General features: G+C 43.7%; 1 protein-coding gene across 1 annotated transcript; it reads left to right on the forward strand.

Annotated features, from left to right (window-relative positions):
* The first annotated feature begins 142 nt into the window (after positions 1 to 142).
* Positions 143 to 17,692, forward strand: LOC118364135 (immunoglobulin superfamily DCC subclass member 3-like). Its single transcript, XM_035745362.1, has 11 exons — positions 143 to 470; positions 1,168 to 1,312; positions 1,509 to 1,640; positions 1,787 to 1,929; positions 2,294 to 2,452; positions 14,951 to 15,116; positions 15,259 to 15,509; positions 15,727 to 15,891; positions 16,192 to 16,380; positions 16,548 to 16,658; positions 17,559 to 17,692. Exons 1-11 carry the CDS (start codon positions 143 to 145, stop codon positions 17,690 to 17,692), a joined length of 1,923 nt encoding a protein of 640 aa, XP_035601255.1.
* Positions 17,693 to 17,947: the final 255 nt, after the last annotated feature.

The following is a 17,947-nucleotide window of genomic DNA, read 5'->3' on the forward strand; positions in this document are numbered from 1 at the left end:
CCACCACCACCATCATCATCATCAGATGCTCCATTCTGTCCTGAGGATGTCCCTTGTCATCTACATCAGCCCTCTTACCTCCATCATCATCATCCTTATCATCATCTGAATGGAGGAGAACTTCAGCAGTACCTGACCTCCCATGATCCTCTTCTCTCACCCAGTGTTGGGCAGAGCCTCTGAGCTGGCCTTCTTGAAGGAGCCCAATGATGTCATCGCCGTGCGTGATCGGCCCCTGATGCTGGACTGCCAGGTTGAAGGGGAGGGGCCTATCTCTGTGATGTGGCGGCGCAACGGAGTGCCCGTTCCCACCGGGCCGAAGGCTAGCGTGTTGGCCAACGGAACTCTCCTGATCAAGAGCTTCCAGAAGAGGAAAGAGAGCAATGAGACGGACGCTGGGGAGTACGACTGTGCTGCCCAGAACCACTATGGCATGTTGATCAGCCGCAAGGCCAGGGTTCAGCTGGCATGTAAGTTACACACACCACAGACACGCGCAGGCACATATACATATTGGAGTGCTCACACACACATTAGTAGTCATACATAAGGCAGATGATACACATACTGTATACTGTAAGAGTCATGTGTGACACATTACATGGCATGCAGAAGTTATATGTCAACTCTTTGAATTGGCTAGCAAGCCATTGAAGTGAACATAGCATCTCACATAAACCGGCTCCCATGCTGGTCAAGACATTCTTTATGTGTGTTCATTCATTTGATACTGCACATTGTGCCTTTAAATCATACCTGACTGCTTTAATCCTTCCTTCCCACCCCTTCCTCCAATATCTGTCCCCAGTTGGGACTGAACATTAATAACCACAGCACCTCCCCCCACTCTAAACGCCCCACTGAGTGGACAACCTTTCATTCACTCAATCCCCTGACCCCTCCCTCTGGCCAAATAAAACCAGAAGTGGGTGGTTGGGGGTTGGGCGGTGCAGGGGATTTTGGGTAAACCAGCAGAATTATGGCTATTGGAAGGATTGGTGGTTCTCCCCTTAGGGAAAGGGGTTACCATGGTGATTCACTTTCATTTAAGAAAAATGCAGTTGCTCTAAGCCTATCAGAAAGACCTGTCTCCAGGGACTTTGTTGTTTTTCGGGTTCTAGGACATTGAAAACCGTCTTGGACATTACTATTTTCTCTCACACACAGCTCTCCCTAAATTCCACACACACCCGGAGTCCAAGTCGGTGGATGAGGGTGGCGTTGCCAGACTGACCTGCCAGGTGAACGGAATCCCAGAGGCCAGCATCTCCTGGGAGAAAAACAGAACCGCTGTGAATACTGATGATAACAGGTAACGCATGGGTACACACACACACACACACACACGCACACACACACACACACACACACACACACACACACACACACACACACACACACACACACACACACACACACACACACACACACACACACACACACACACACACACACACACACACACACACACACACACACACACTATAATTCTCCTTTCCTGCATTCAGGTACACCATCCTGCCCACAGGGATCCTGCAGATAACCGGTGTAAGGTGGGCTGACAGTGGTGTGTATCGCTGCGTAGCCACCAACATCGCTAACACTCGCTACAGTCACGAGGCCCAGCTCACTGTCACTGGTAAGAGATAAGAGAAGCTGTCCTCTCTGAGCATGTATGTGTCAGAGATCATATCTGCTAATAACAAATATCTGTTTGTGTATTTACTGATATGTGTATTTTTACTTTGTCACCATTTCCTATCTTCTCTCTCTCTCTTTTTGTCTCTACAGTGGCAGCTCCACGGATCTACAAGGAGCCAGTGATTCTGTCGGGTCCTCAGAACCTGACCATCACTGTGCACCAGACTGCCATCTTGGAGTGCATCGCCACTGGCAACCCTCGACCCATCGTGTCCTGGAGTCGGCTGGGTAGGGTTCTGTTCCCTCTCACTCTACATCACTGTTCCCTCTCACACAACATACATCACTGTCCAAACCCAAGACCAAATGATTCTACCACAGAGAGTATTGTCTCGTAACATCAATTTGTTATCGCTAACCGTTAAAATCTATTTGTTATTGTCACTTTTCTGACACCTATTTGGGTTACAGAAGTGACAGCAAACATACACATGATATAAGACGTGTGGCCTTGGTAGTTGAACATTGACTGAATGCTGCCTTAATATTGTTGAGTAGTTCTGTGCTAAATAGATCATCCATGTTTGCTACAGATGAGACTTTCAGCACTCTAACTCTCCCCCTTTTGCATTATCTCTCTCTTCTCCTCCAGACGGGCGCTCCATCGGGGTGGAGGGTATCCAGGTGCTGGGTACGGGGAACCTGATGATCTCAGATGCCAACCTGCAACACTCTGGGGTGTACGTGTGCTCTGCCAACCGCCCTGGGACCAGAATGAGGCGTACTGCGCTGGGCAGACTGGTGGTGCAGGGTGAGTCATGCTACCCATCAATCTCACACCAAACACACTAGTATTAACCCTCAAACCCCAAATACACACAATGCAATATTGGCTTTGTTGATACAGCACTTTTCAGATCTCCCACCCACCATTACCAGCCTCCAGGAAACCACTCAACCATCACCTCAATAGACCGGTGCCTCCCAGGCCTATGCTAAATGCCCCCCTAGCCCCTACCCAGAAAACACTTCTGTAGATCTGAAATGAGTGGATAGGTAGAAGAAAAAACATGTCAGACATTCCACCCAGCCACTCAAGAGACAATGTGATGTTTTGGGGGGTAAAGATAGAAGGGTGAGGGGGAGGGATGGGGAGATGGAGGGAGAGAGGTAATAAGCAGGATGGAGGATGGTGGGGATGCTGGGGTTATTTTAGGAAGGTCAGAATATATTAACCTTTGGTAGATTTGACCATGACCTTAAGGGTGAACTGACATCCCCCAACTCTTCTGGTCACCTTTGACCTCCTGGCACGGGGCCTTAGTGTTCTGCTGTTGGCCAACATGTTCTATTGGCATTGGGCTCCAACTGGACAAAGATGAAGGAGGAGATACCGTTTATTGCTGAAATGACCCTCCCTCTACTTCAACGAGGCTTTATGTGTAATTCTACCTCTCTGCTCTACCTATTTTAGCTCATAATACCTTGTTTCATACTATAGCATCTTAATGGTGGTTCATCCCATGGATTCAACTCACAATTATGCCTACATAAATATAAACTCAGAGTAACACTCAAACACAAACACACTCAAATTTGAGTTTCAGAGTGAGTGTGTGTATGTGTTCATAGTTGGAGTGTTTAGTCAGGTGATACTTTCCTGTACATCAGTAATACACTGCCAAATGGCACGATAAAACACACATTTGTAAATGTATACTGGTAGCTGGTGTTAATGGCTGAGTTTGTCTGCTTGTCCTCGCCACCCACCTCAATCAATCAATATCTGCTTTCTGTGTCTTTCAAAATCAGGATCTGGCTAGCACCCTTATTGTGCTTGGTGAATGTACAGTGCCTTGCGAAAGTATTCGGCTCCCTTGAACTTTGCGACCTTTAGCCACATTTCAGGCTTCAAACATAAAGATATAAAACTGTATTTTTTTGTGAAGAATCAACAACAAGTGGGACACAATCATGAAGTGGAACGACATTTATTGGATATTTCAAACTTTTTTAACAAATCAAAAACTGAAAAATTAGGCGTGCAAAATTATTCAGCCCCCTTAAGTTAATACTTTGTAGCGCCACCTTTTGCTGCGATTACAGCTGTAAGTCGCTTGGGGTATGTCTCTATCAGTTTTGCACATCGAGAGACTGAAATGTTTTCCCATTCCTCCTTGCAAAACAGCTCGAGCTCAGTGAGGTTGGATGGAGAGCATTTGTGAACAGCAGTTTTCAGTTCTTTCCACAGATTCTCGATTGGATTCAGGTCTGGACTTTGACTTTGCCATTCTAACACATGGATATGTTTATTTTTGAACCATTCCATTGTAGATTTTGCTTTATGTTTTGGATTATTGTCTTGTCGAAGACAAATCTCTGTCCCAGTCTCAGGTCTTTTGCAGACTCCATCAGGTTTTCTTCCAGAATGGTCCTGTATTTGGCTCCATCCATCTTCCCATCAATTTTAACCATCTTCCCCGTCCCTGCTGAAGAAAAGCAGGCCCAAACCATGATGCTGCCACCACCATGTTTGACAGTGGGGGTGGTGTGTTCAGGGTGATGAGCTGTGTTGCTTTTATGCCAAACATAACGTTTTGCATTGTTGCCAAAAAGTTCAATTTTGGTTTCATCTGACCAGAGCACCTTCTTCCACATGTTTGGTGTGTCTCCCAGGTGGCTTGTGGCAAACTTTAAACAACACTTTTTATGGATATCTTTAAGAAATGGCTTTCTTCTTGCCACTCTTCCATAAAGGCCAGATTTGTGCAATATACGGCTGATTGTTGTCCTATGGACAGAGTCTCCCACCTCAGCTGTAGATCTCTGCAGTTCATCCAGAGTGATCATGGGCCTCTTGGCTGCATCTCTGATCAGTCTTCTCCTTGTATGATCTGAAAGTTTAGAGGGACGGCCAGGTCTTGGTAGATTTGCAGTGGTCTGATACTCCTTCCATTTCAATATTATCGCTTGCACAGTGCTCCTTGGGATGTTTAAAGCTTGGGAAATCTTTTTGTATCCAAATCCGGCTTTAAACTTCTTCACAACAGTATCTCGGACCTGCCTGGTGTGTTCCTTGTTCTTCATGATGCTCTCTGCGCTTTTAACGGACCTCTGAGACTATCACAGTGCAGGTGCATTTATACGGAGACTTGATTACACACAGGTGGATTGTATTTATCATCATTAGTCATTTAGGTCAACATTGGATCATTCAGAGATCCTCACTGAACTTCTGGAGAGAGTTTGCTGCACTGAAAGTAAAGGGGCTGAATAATTTTATATCTTTATGTTTGAAGCCTGACAAAAGCCCAATTTTTCAGTTTTTGATTTGTTAAAAAAGTTTGAAATATCCAATAAATGTCGTTCCACTTCATGATTGTGTCCTACTTGTTGTTGATTCTTCACAAAAAAATACAGTTTTATATCTTTATGTTTGAAGCCTGAAATGTGGCAAAAGGTCGCAAAGTTCAAGGGGGCCGAATACTTTCGCAAGGCACTGTATTCATTCATTTATTGATTGACGTTGGAAAAGGCACAAAGAGCATAGCTTCATTTGAAAACAAATCAAATCAAATCAAATCAAATCAAATCAAATTTATTTATATAGCCCTTCGTACATCAGCTGATATCTCAAAGTGCTGTACAGAAACCCAGCCTAAAACCCCAAACAGCAAACAATGTGTAAAAGCACGGTGGCTAGGAAAAACTCCCTAGAAAGGCCAAAACCTAGGAAGAAACCTAGAGAGGAACCGGGCTGTTTGAAGCCTCCTCTTTTGAAATGTGGCAAATGTTCAAATGTTCATAAATGACTAGCATGGTTGAATAATAGTAAGGCAGAACAGTTGAAACTGGAGCAGGAGCATGGCCAGGTGGACTGGGGATATGTCTTTCCTGGGACATGGTCCTAGGGCCCAGGCCAGTTGAAACTGGAGCAGCAGCATGGCCAGGTGGACTGTATTCATTCATTTATTGATTGACGTTGAAAAGGCACCGAATAAAGAGAAGTATAGCAAACTTCCCCCCGATTTAAATACTGAAAACAAAGAGGTCAAACCATCAATAGGTTTGGTGGAGTACAACTGCAGTCAGCGTTCATATACAGATATGAATCGGTTTAGTTTCCATTGCTTTTTCATAACTTGATCAACACGTGTGTATGTTACAGTGTGGATAAACTTGCTGCTCTTTCTAAAACCACTCATACAGTTAATGTGGGGGGTAGATAACAAAAATCCAGTCCATAATGTTAACACCATCTATACAAGGGACTCAGGCCATACCCAAATCTAACATCAATAAAACATACCATATTAATTCTAGTTTACTCAATCCCTTGATATCTCATGTCAAATACCATCTGCCTCAATGTGCCTGAAAATCTCCTAAGTTCACTGATTCTACTTGAACTTGACCAGCCTTTACCTTCTGCAGACCTTTTCGGTCTTATGAAGTCTGGTCTGGCTTTGCATATTATGGGATGCCTTTTCAGACCTCATCTCCCTGGTTGCATCTGCCTCCTGCCCCCCACCCCCAAACTAATTTGGGGTGCTGGCTGCTGGGGGTCATAAATTGGCTGCACCAGGGGACCACCTGACCAGGACAGATGCAGGCCACAGTCAGACAATGGCTGCATAATCACCATCTGTGGGGAAGAGAAAGAGACAGAGAGAGAGCGAAAGATGGAAAAATATAGAGATAGTGGGACATGTACACATACACTAAACACAAGAGATAAGGGAAACAAAGGTATACAGAAATGGAGTATTGCAGTATATTGTACACACTCATAGACAGCAAGGAGAGATATACTGTACACACTCATAGACAGCAAGGAGATATATACTGTACACACTCATAGACAGTAAGGAGAGATATACTGTACACACTCATAGACAGCAAGGGGAGATATACTGTACACACTCATAGACAGCAAGGAGAGATATACTGTACACACTCATAGACAGCAAGGAGAGATATACTGTACACACTCATAGACAGCAAGGAGAGATATACTGTACACACTCATAGACAGCAAGGAGAGATATACTGTACACACTCATAGACAGCAAGGAGAGATATACTGTACACACTCATAGACAGCAAGGAGATATACTGTACACACTCATAGACAGCAAGGAGAGATATACTGTACACACTCATAGACAGCAAGGGAGATATACTGTACACTCATAGACAGCAAGGATATACTGACACACTCATAGACAGCATACTGTACACACTCATAGACAGCAAGGAGAGATATACTGTACACACTCATAGACAGCAAGGAGAGATATACTGTACACACTCATAGACAGCAAATAGAGATATACTGATACTCATAGACAGTAAGGGGAGATATACTGTACACACTCATAGACAGCAAGGAGAGATATACTGTACACACTCATAGACAGCAAGGGGACAGTAGATATACTGTACACACTCATAGACAGCAAGGGAGATATACTGTACACACTCATAGACAGTAAGGGAGATATACTGTACACACTCATAGACAGCAAGGAGAGATATACTGTACACACTCATAGACAGCAAGGAGAGATATACTGTACACACTCATAGACAGCAAGGAGAGATATACTGTACACACTCATAGACAGCAAGGAGATATATATACTGACAGCAAGGAGAGATATACTGTACACTCATAGACAGCAAGGAGAGATATACTGTACACACTCATAGACAGCAAGGAGATATACTGTACACACTCATAGACAGCAAGGAGAGATATACTGTACACACTCATAGACAGCAAGGAGAGATATACTGTACACACTCATAGACAGCAAGGAGAGATATACTGTACACACTCATAGACAGCAAGGAGAGATATACTGTACACACTCATAGACAGCAAGGAGAGATATACTGTACACACTCATAGACAGCAAGGAGAGATATACTGTACACACTCATAGACAGCAAGGAGAGATATACTGTACACACTCATAGACAGCAAGGAGAGATATACTGTACACACTCATAGACAGCAAGGGGAGATATACTGTACACACTCATAGACAGCAAGGAGAGATATACTGTACACACTCATAGACAGCAAGGAGAGATATACTGTACACACTCATAGACAGCAAGGAGAGATATACTGTACACACTCATAGACAGCAAGGAGAGATATACTGTACACACTCATAGACAGCAAGGAGAGATATACTGTACACACTCATAGACAGTAAGGGGAGATATACTGTACACACTCATAGACAGCAAGGAGAGATATACTGTACACACTCATAGACAGCAAGGAGAGATATACTGTACCCACTCATAGACAGCAAGGAGAGATATACTGTACACACTCATAGACAGCAAGGAGAGATATACTGTACACACTCATAGACAGTAAGGGGAGATATACTGTACCCACTCATAGACAGCAAATAGAGATATACTGTACACACTCATAGACAGCAAGGAGAGATATACTGTACACACTCATAGACAGTAAGGGGAGATATACTGTACACACTCATAGACAGTAAGGAGAGATATACTGTACACACTCATAGACAGTAAGGGGAGATATACTGTACACACTCATAGACAGTAAGGAGAGATATACTGTACACACTCATAGACAGCAAGGAGAGATATACTGTACACACTCATAGACAGCAAGGAGAGATATACTGTACACACTCATAGACAGTAAGGGGAGATATACTGTACACACTCATAGACAGCAAGGAGAGATATACTGTACACACTCATAGACAGCAAGGAGAGATATACTGTACACACTCATAGACAGCAAGGAGAGATATACTGTACACACTCATAGACAGCAAGGAGAGATATACTGTACACACTCATAGACAGCAAGGAGAGATATACTGTACACACTCATAGACAGTATAACACACTCATAGAGAGATATACTGTACACACTCATAGACAGCAAGGAGAGATATACTGTACACACTCATAGACAGATATACTGTACACACTCATAGACAGCAAGGAGAGATATACTGTACACACTCATAGACAGCAAGGGGAGATATACTGTACACACTCATAGACAGCAAGGAGAGATATACTGTACACACTCATAGACAGCAAGGAGAGATATACTGTACACACTCATAGACAGCAAGGAGAGATATACTGTACACACTCATAGACAGCAAGGAGAGATATACTGTACACACTCATAGACAGCAAGGAGAGATATACTGTACACACTCATAGACAGTAAGGAGAGATATACTGTACACACTCATAGACAGTAAGGAGAGATATACTGTACACACTCATAGACAGCAAGGAGAGATATACTGTACACACTCATAGACAGCAAGGAGAGATATACTGTACACACTCATAGACAGCAAAAGGAGAGATATACTGTACACACTCATAGACAGCAAGGAGAGATATACTGTACACACTCATAGACAGCAGATATACTGTACACACTCATAGACAGCAAGGAGAGATATACATAGACAGCAAGGAGAGATATACTGTACACACTCATAGACAGCAAGGATATACTGTACACACTCATAGACAGCAAGAGATATACTGTACACACTCATAGACAGCAAGGAGAGATATACTGTACACACTCATAGACAGCAAGGAGAGATATACTGTACACACTCATAGACAGCAAGGAGAGATATACTGTACACACTCATAGACAGCAAGGAGAGATATACTGTACACACTCATAGACAGCAAGGAGAGATATACTGTACACACTCATAGACAGCAAGGAGAGATATACTGTACACACTCATAGACAGCAAGGAGAGATATACTGTACACACTCATAGACAGCAAGGAGAGATATACTGTACACACTCATAGACAGCAAGGGAGAGATATACTGTACTGTACACACTACACTAGACAGCAAGGAGAGATATACTGTACACACTCATAGACAGCAAGGAGAGATATACTGTACACACTCATAGACAGCAAGGAGAGATATACTGTACACACTCATAGACAGCAAGGAGATATACTGTACACACTCATAGACAGCAAGGAGAGATATACTGTACACACTCATAGACAGCAAGGAGAGATATACTGTACACACTCATAGACAGCAAGGAGAGATATACTGTACACACTCATAGACAGCAAGGAGAGATATACTGTACACACTCATAGACAGCAAGGAGAGATATACTGTACACACTCATAGACAGCAAGGAGAGATATACTGTACACACTCATAGACAGCAAGGAGAGATATACTGTACACACTCATAGACAGCAAGGAGAGATATACTGTACCCACTCATAGACAGCAAATAGAGATATACTGTACACACTCATAGACAGCAAGGGGAGATATACTGTACACACTCATAGACAGTAAGGGGAGATATACTGTACACACTCATAGACAGCAAGGAGAGATATACTGTACACACTCATAGACAGTAAGGGGAGATATACTGTACACACTCATAGACAGTAAGGAGAGATATACTGTACACACTCATAGACAGTAAGGAGAGATATACTGTACACACTCATAGACAGCAAGGAGAGATATACTGTACACACTCATAGACAGCAAGGAGAGATATACTGTACACACTCATAGACAGCAAGGAGAGATATACTGTACACACTCATAGACAGCAAGGAGAGATATAGACAGCAAATAGAGATATACTGTACACACTCATAGACAGCAAGGAGAGATATACTGTACACACTCATAGACAGCAAGGAGAGATATACTGTACACACTCATAGACAGTAAGGAGATATACAAGGAGAGATATACTGTACACACTCATAGACAGCAAGGGAGATATACTGTACACACTCATAGACAGCAAGGAGAGATATACTGTACACACTCATAGACAGCAAGGAGAGATATACTGTACCCACTCATAGACAGCAAGGAGATATACTGTATCATAGACAGCAAGTATACTGTACACACTCATAGACAGCAAGGGGAGATATACTGTACACACTCATAGACAGCAAGGAGAGATATACTGTACACACTCATAGACAGCAAGGAGAGATATACTGTACCCACTCATAGACAGCAAATAGAGATATACTGTACACACTCATAGACAGCAAGGAGAGATATACTGTACACACTCATAGACAGTAAGGGGAGATATACTGTACACACTCATAGACAGTAAGGAGAGATATACTGTACACACTCATAGACAGTAAGGAGAGATATACTGTACCCACTCATAGACAGCAAATAGAGATATACTGTACACACTCATAGACAGCAAGGAGAGATATACTGTACACACTCATAGACAGTAAGGGGAGATATACTGTACACACTCATAGACAGCAAGGAGAGATATACTGTACACACTCATAGACAGTAAGGGGAGATATATCATAGACAGCAAGGAGAGATATACTGTACACACTCATAGACAGCAAGGAGAGATATACTGTACACACTCATAGACAGTAAGGAGAGATATACTGTACACACTCATAGACAGCAAGGAGAGATATACTGTACACACTCATAGACAGTAAGGAGAGATATACTGTACACACTCATAGACAGTAAGGAGAGATATACTGTACACACTCATAGACAGCAAGGAGAGATATACTGTACACACTCATAGACAGTAAGGAGAGATATACTGTACACACTCATAGACAGTAAGGGGAGATATACTGTACACACTCATAGACAGTAAGGGGAGATATACTGTACACACTCATAGACAGTAAGGAGAGATATACTGTACACACTCATAGACAGTAAGGGGAGATATACTGTACACACTCATAGACAGTAAGGGGAGATATACTGTACACACTCATAGACAGTAAGGGGAGATATACTGTACACACTCATAGACATTAAGGGGAGATATACTGTACACACTCATAGACATTAAGGGGAGATATACTGTACAGGGAAGCAGAGAGAGGTAGTAAGGGACGATTAGAATAATACATTAGAAAACAGACAGTGAGAAATACAGATGTAGGATCTTAATTCAAGACAGTTTGCTACAGAAGGAAAATAATACTTTAGCAACAAGAAATGTGAATTACTATGTGGATTAGAATTAATGGACATTTTTGTAGGGCTTGATAATAAAAAAAGGGGGGAAAAAATCAAGTCTGAAATAATGAAGTGGAACTTCAATGCACTATAAGTGCATTTCAGGAAAGTTTTTCTGCAACATGGTGCTCAAATTAAGATCCTAACGTTGACCAAGAAATTGAGGTTGACCGAGAGAAAAAGAGAGATATAGGGAGAACAGATTCAGAAGAAATTGTAAAACAGAGAACTGAAAAAAGATAACAAGATATAGAAACAGACAGTGCTAGCAAAGCCCAAGTGCAGGAGGAGGGGGAGGAGAGTAATCATGCCAGAGTGAGGGATCACCTCTGATCTCTCACCCCTGACCCTCTCCCTGCAGGCCCTAAGGAAATTATGCGTGAGATGGTTGGGGGTGGGGTTTTAGTTTTCGTGGTAGGGGGTGGGGCTTTGATGGGGTTTTTGTTGTTATAGGCCTATGATTGGCAGGCCTTGATAGAGCAGCGAGACAGTCCTTGCTCCACCTCCATCTCCACCTCCATGGCCTGTGGGGACACTTGTCTTTGTCACAGCTGCAGGCGACAGACACAGGCAAGGCCAAGTTCAGGGGACAGAGGCCACGAGTGCCAGTCAGACACACAGAAGGGCTCAGGACACAAAGGGACATGACAGCCATTGTGTGTTTGCAAAACAGCTTATTCTAAGGGACATCTATGTGTAGGCCTACAGGCCATTCCCATGGCTGCTGGTTAGCATCCTCATGCATAGGGAACGCTGAGAGTTACATTTCATTCACACCTTCTGAATATGTGCATAATATTCCAGGGAAGTCAGGACAATTCACTATTGCCATGAGGTGTTTGATTGGAACCTATGTGTCGTGAACTTTGTCCTGATGGAAGCTGTGTTCGATTTTAGCCACGTCATGGTCAACTCATTGTATTGCTCTGATGACACTGCAATCAGGTTTACAGAGAGGGAAGCGCATTCAGTATATTTCTGGATAGTTCAATATATTTCGGTATAGTTCTGTATGAGAAATGATGTGAAACAGTTGAAAACCAATCGACGACTGTGATTGGTTTTCATGATTGAGGACCTAAATGTGTGTGTGACCAGAATGCTGAAGTCTGCTGTATACAATAAGAGTCACAGCAACGTACAGGAACACAGAAAACTCTAGATAGTCCAGCCACACCTTTGGTAGGCAAACAGCTAGACTGAGGGACAGGCAGACCCAAAGAAAAGCATTCACTGCAGGTTTCTCCTCTAGTTCACTGAAACAAAAGGAACCACTAACCCTCATTGAAATAACAGGGCTTGAATGCATCTCTACTCTAAATAAATGGCCTCGCCCAAGTGTGAAGTGCACTCTAGCACAGGAGAGAGGGATGCTAGAGGGTAGATTCATTACCCGTCCTTCCCCCAAATGCAGTAGTATGGAGCAGCCCCCATTCACTCTCACAATGGGAGCCATCTTTTTTGCTCTCAAATGAGCAAACCAGCAAACCTGCACCCTAACCACAGTCTCCCTTTCCCACCTCTTCTCTACCCCCTCGGTCCCTTCTGCAGAGGGGCAGGCTGGGACAGCTCGGGAGCTCTCTCTGCAAACAGAATGACAATGACCCTGACTGCCGTTCTGTCACCAGGCTCTCACACACATCCAGCATTGATCCACCATTACTCAAACTCAATTTCAGCTCTCCACACTGCTGGAGCTGATGTGAAATACACACTTATTAAACACTTATTCTAGACTGTTTGGAGTACTCCTGTCAGTCTAGGCATAAGGAATTGGACAGTTCGTTGCTGATGGATATGTCTACAGGGCCATTTATGGCAGCTTACTGTTTCAACTTTCCTTAAACCAATATTTGGCCCTATGCTTTGCTCTCAGGTGGATTTCTGTTAGGGAGACGACGGAAAAAAAACTGTTAGGGAGACTAAACGTGTTCCTGTGGTTATATAAAAATGTTTAGCACAATTTGTTGTCATATCCAAGTTCTGCTACCCTGGGAACCCTAACAGATATATATCTCCTCAATATCCTCAAATCTCCACAAGATTAAACAAAGCATTTATGTTTATCTTTTCGGTACAAAAGCTTTAGAGGCCCAGCTTGTATGTCATCTTTTATTTTCCTGTCCCTTGTTAATGCAAAGAGATTGAGGCCCAGCGCCCTGGTTAGAAATAAAATCCATCCCTGCCATTGATTGATGGCCGCCCCAACCCCCCATGCCCCCAGCCCCTTCACCCCTACACCCCCTCTCCTCTTGGTCCGCTTTTCCCAGAGTCCTGACAATGGATTTGTGAGCAAGCTAATTTTTACGAGGGGGTGGGGGAAGTAGTAGATCAATGAGATGCGTGTGGGGGGGGAGGCCTCAGGTTTTTGCACGCAGACATTATGCCATTGTGGCCGAGAGACTGCTTCTGTGCCCCTCTCCGTCTCCCTCTCCACTAGGGTGTCACAAGAGGGACGACAGGGGTGCCGCTTTAATTTGGGGACGAGATGCTGCTGTCATGGATAATGAACTTGATTTTGGACTCCTTGTTTTGGCATATGCTCAGTTGGAGTCTGAGTCTGGACCTTAATGTTCTTATCTCATTGGAGATGTGGTGGCTCTTCTTGTTTGTGGATTATTTGGGGATTTGGATTCAGAGGCAAACACTCATCCTGACCACATAAAACACAGAACAGAATGACATTTCATCCTTTTCAAGTTCTTTGAGTAACATTAGACACCTAAACTATATTAAATTGAGCACAAACAGGGCATATAAAATATTGAGTAAACCCTAGAATTTAAATCAAGATTGTATCTCTCGTACACTCTCCATTATCCAAAACATAATTTTATCTTATTAAACACAAGTTTATCTTATTCTCATTTTAGTCTCACAACCAGAATGGTCAGAATAATATCAAGTCCATCTGTGTCAACTGCGTTGCTGAAACATCTATCCTGCCCTCTACTGTGCTTTATAGTAATTGCAAGACATAGGCAACACTGCACAGTCAAAGCAGCCACTGAGCCCCGTAATTGCAAGCAGTATCTCATCACCTATCCATCTCCCTCCCCAACCCCTCTCATTTAAATTAAATTGAAATAAACTACATAATGTAGATATTGCCAAGCAGACTTTGAGACAATAGAAGATGGTGGAACATTTCATCACATACATTCATTACAGAGCACGCTCACTCTCTTTCTTTTTCTTTCTCTCTATTCCCAGCTCCTCCTGAGTTTTTGCAGTGGCCGCAGTCTGTCTCCAGACCAGCAGGGAGCAGTGCAGTGTTCACCTGTATGGCCCAGGGAGTTCCCGAGCCTCACCTCATCTGGCTGAAGAACGGCAAAATCCTGACACCTGGTGACAACGTCAAGCTCACCAACAATAACAGGTACAGTAGTTGGTATGCTTTAACTCATCGAGATTGACTTTTAGATCTGCAAATATAAGATTCAAATGAAACATGAAGTAATGTTATTAATATATCCATTACACCATCATTATTAGTCACTCTTAACAATACCCCCCTACAGTACGCTGGCGGTGACGCGCATCACCACGGAAGACGAGGCCATCTACCAGTGTATTGCTGAGAACAGCGCTGGCACCAACCAGGCCAGTGCCCGCCTGGCCCTCACCCAGTCCACGGAGTTGCCCGAGGCCCCCCAGGACCTGACTGCCACGGCCCTGTCCCCCACTACCCTACAGCTCACCTGGGTCCAGCCCGCTCCAGAGGTCACCGACGGCATAATCGGATATGTGCTGCACATCCGCATGTTGGGCGGTAAGGAGGCTGTTATAAAATAATACAACTTCATTGTCCAAAGTGAATCTTATATTTTTGCTGTTTCATGGAATTCATATGAAGAATTGAAGATATTTTTTTGCTGACACTTATGTATCTAGTACTCCAGTAGTACACAAGACTGCCTCTTTTTAATACCTTCCTGTTGTAAGATGCAAAGATGATGACCTCACTTCCTGTTTCCTGTCCCTTCAAGAGCCAGACAGCAGAGAGCTGCAGGAAGCTGTCAGTAAGACCACCTTCCAGCATGAGTTCACCACCCTGGAGCCCGCCACCACCTACTCCATCTACCTCAAGGCTTACTCCCCTCTGGGAGCCAGCCAGCAGTCCAGCACTGTGGTGGCTACAACACTAGGGGGCGGTACGTCATTTAGACATCATGAAATGAGAGGAGATAAGCAGTTGCATATCAGAGTGCCTAATTTCTCATGTTCCTCGATCGCACCTATATTTTTATTTGTCCAACTCTTTCATTTTTCTCACTTTTCTATCTTTTCCTGTTTCTGTAAAATCTCCTTGTTTTAGTTTTTCACATTTTGTTTGTTTATCCGAAGCCTCACTCATCTCTTTCCCTTTTCTCTATCTGTCTTCTCATGTTTGGAATTCAATTTGTATGTTAATCCACTCATCTTCTCTGTCCCTCCCCTCTTTCTCCTCACAGTACCCATTTCTCCCAGTTTCTTCACCAAGGTGCTGAACAAGACGGCCATGCAGGTGTTCTGGGAGCTGCCAAGTAAGTCGGGCAAGGTAGAGGGCTTCAAGCTGTCCTACCGCGAGGTCCCCCAGCCCAACTTCCAGGGGCAGGAAGCGTTTCCCGGCCACATCAACACCCATACCATCTCCCATCTAGGTCAGTGATGAGGCAGAATACTACTAACCACTGTCACTGCAGGGTCTCAGATTGCAATGACTCACACAAAGCAGACATTTTCGCAATGCAGAGTGAATGAATGAATGCTGTGTATTAGGGTGTTGCTTTCTATGGTTGGTTTTCCAAACTGGCCATCTCTGTTTCAGAACCCGCTGCTGTGTATGAGATCCAATTGGTGGCCTACAACGGCAATGGGGACGGTGCTGCCAACAAGCATCTGGTTTCACTGGCTGAGAGTGGTACCAGCGCCAAGACCAGCTCCGGTGAGACACAAACACGGACCTTTAAGCTGATATAGGATCAGGACCCTATGTGTAACTGTCAGTGTAAAATGGTACTGTCTAACATACTACACCAGGTGGCAATGTGGAGCAATGATGCTGTCTAGTCAGTATGTGTCAGGGGGTACATTTTTTTATTTTAATAATTTATCCAGAGCAATTAGGGTTCAGTGCTTTGCTCAAGGGCACATCGGCAGATTGTTCACCTAGTCGGCTCTGGGATTCAAACCAGCGACCTTTCAGTTACTGGCCCAACACTCTTAACCGCTAGGCTACCTGCTGCCCTGTAGGGTTGCAAAGGGAGGGTATACTTCTGGAAACTTTTAAAGTTGACCAGTTACCTACAAGAATTTTGGTAACTTTCAAGAATTGTATGTCATTTATAAAAAGATCTTTCAGATCACAGAAAGAACATCTCAGTGTGTGTCTGCACAGATGTTTGCCAAGTCCACAAGAACAGGGAACGTGTTTTTTGTGTACTTTTGTTTTCAACTCTTTCTGGGTTTAATAACATATACTCATCCTGGATAAGTGTGCCAGCTATATTATGAAAAGGTAAATGTAATGTAAATCTCTTTAGTTAATCTTTCAGATCACAGAAAGAACATCCCAGTGTGTGTCTGCACAGATGTTTGCCAAGTCCACAAGAACAGGGAATGTGTTTTTGTGTACTTTTGTTTTCAACTCTTTCTGGGTTTAATTAGTGTACAATATTTGCCTCATTATATTAGAATTAAAGCAGATCGCTGTATTTACACCACAGATGGTGTGAGTCGTGGCACTTATGCATGTCTGTGCGAGCATTTGTGAGTGTGTATGTGTATCCCTCTATTGTTTTTCCACTAACAAAACCCATTTTTATGTGTGTTTGTCCAGGTGGGCAGAGCCCATGTAACTGCAAGCAGGATGACGAGGGGTCCATGACTGGCATTGTGGTGGGAATCCACACTGGCATGGCATGCATCCTCTTCTGTGTTCTATTCCTCATGTTTGGCTACCGCCGCAGGTAAGGAAGCACTTTTTGGTCAAATGTAATATGGTAGCAGAATAAGTTTTGAATATGGTTTTAGTTTACATTGCATTATTCATTATTGCCTGGATATTGAGTCACTTTGACTCGAGGACACGGGTCTCATTCCATGTTTGAATGCTTCTCTCCCCAGCTTCTTCTGCAGGAAAGGGACCCAAGATGGCTGGTCAGGGCCCCGAGGAGGAGACAGGAACCAGCGGGCTAGCCCACCTAAAGAGGGGGTGATCCGCATGCC

Source organism: Oncorhynchus keta, chromosome 31, assembly GCF_023373465.1.
Source record: "Oncorhynchus keta strain PuntledgeMale-10-30-2019 chromosome 31, Oket_V2, whole genome shotgun sequence".
NCBI classification, from domain to species: Eukaryota; Metazoa; Chordata; class Actinopteri; order Salmoniformes; family Salmonidae; genus Oncorhynchus; species Oncorhynchus keta.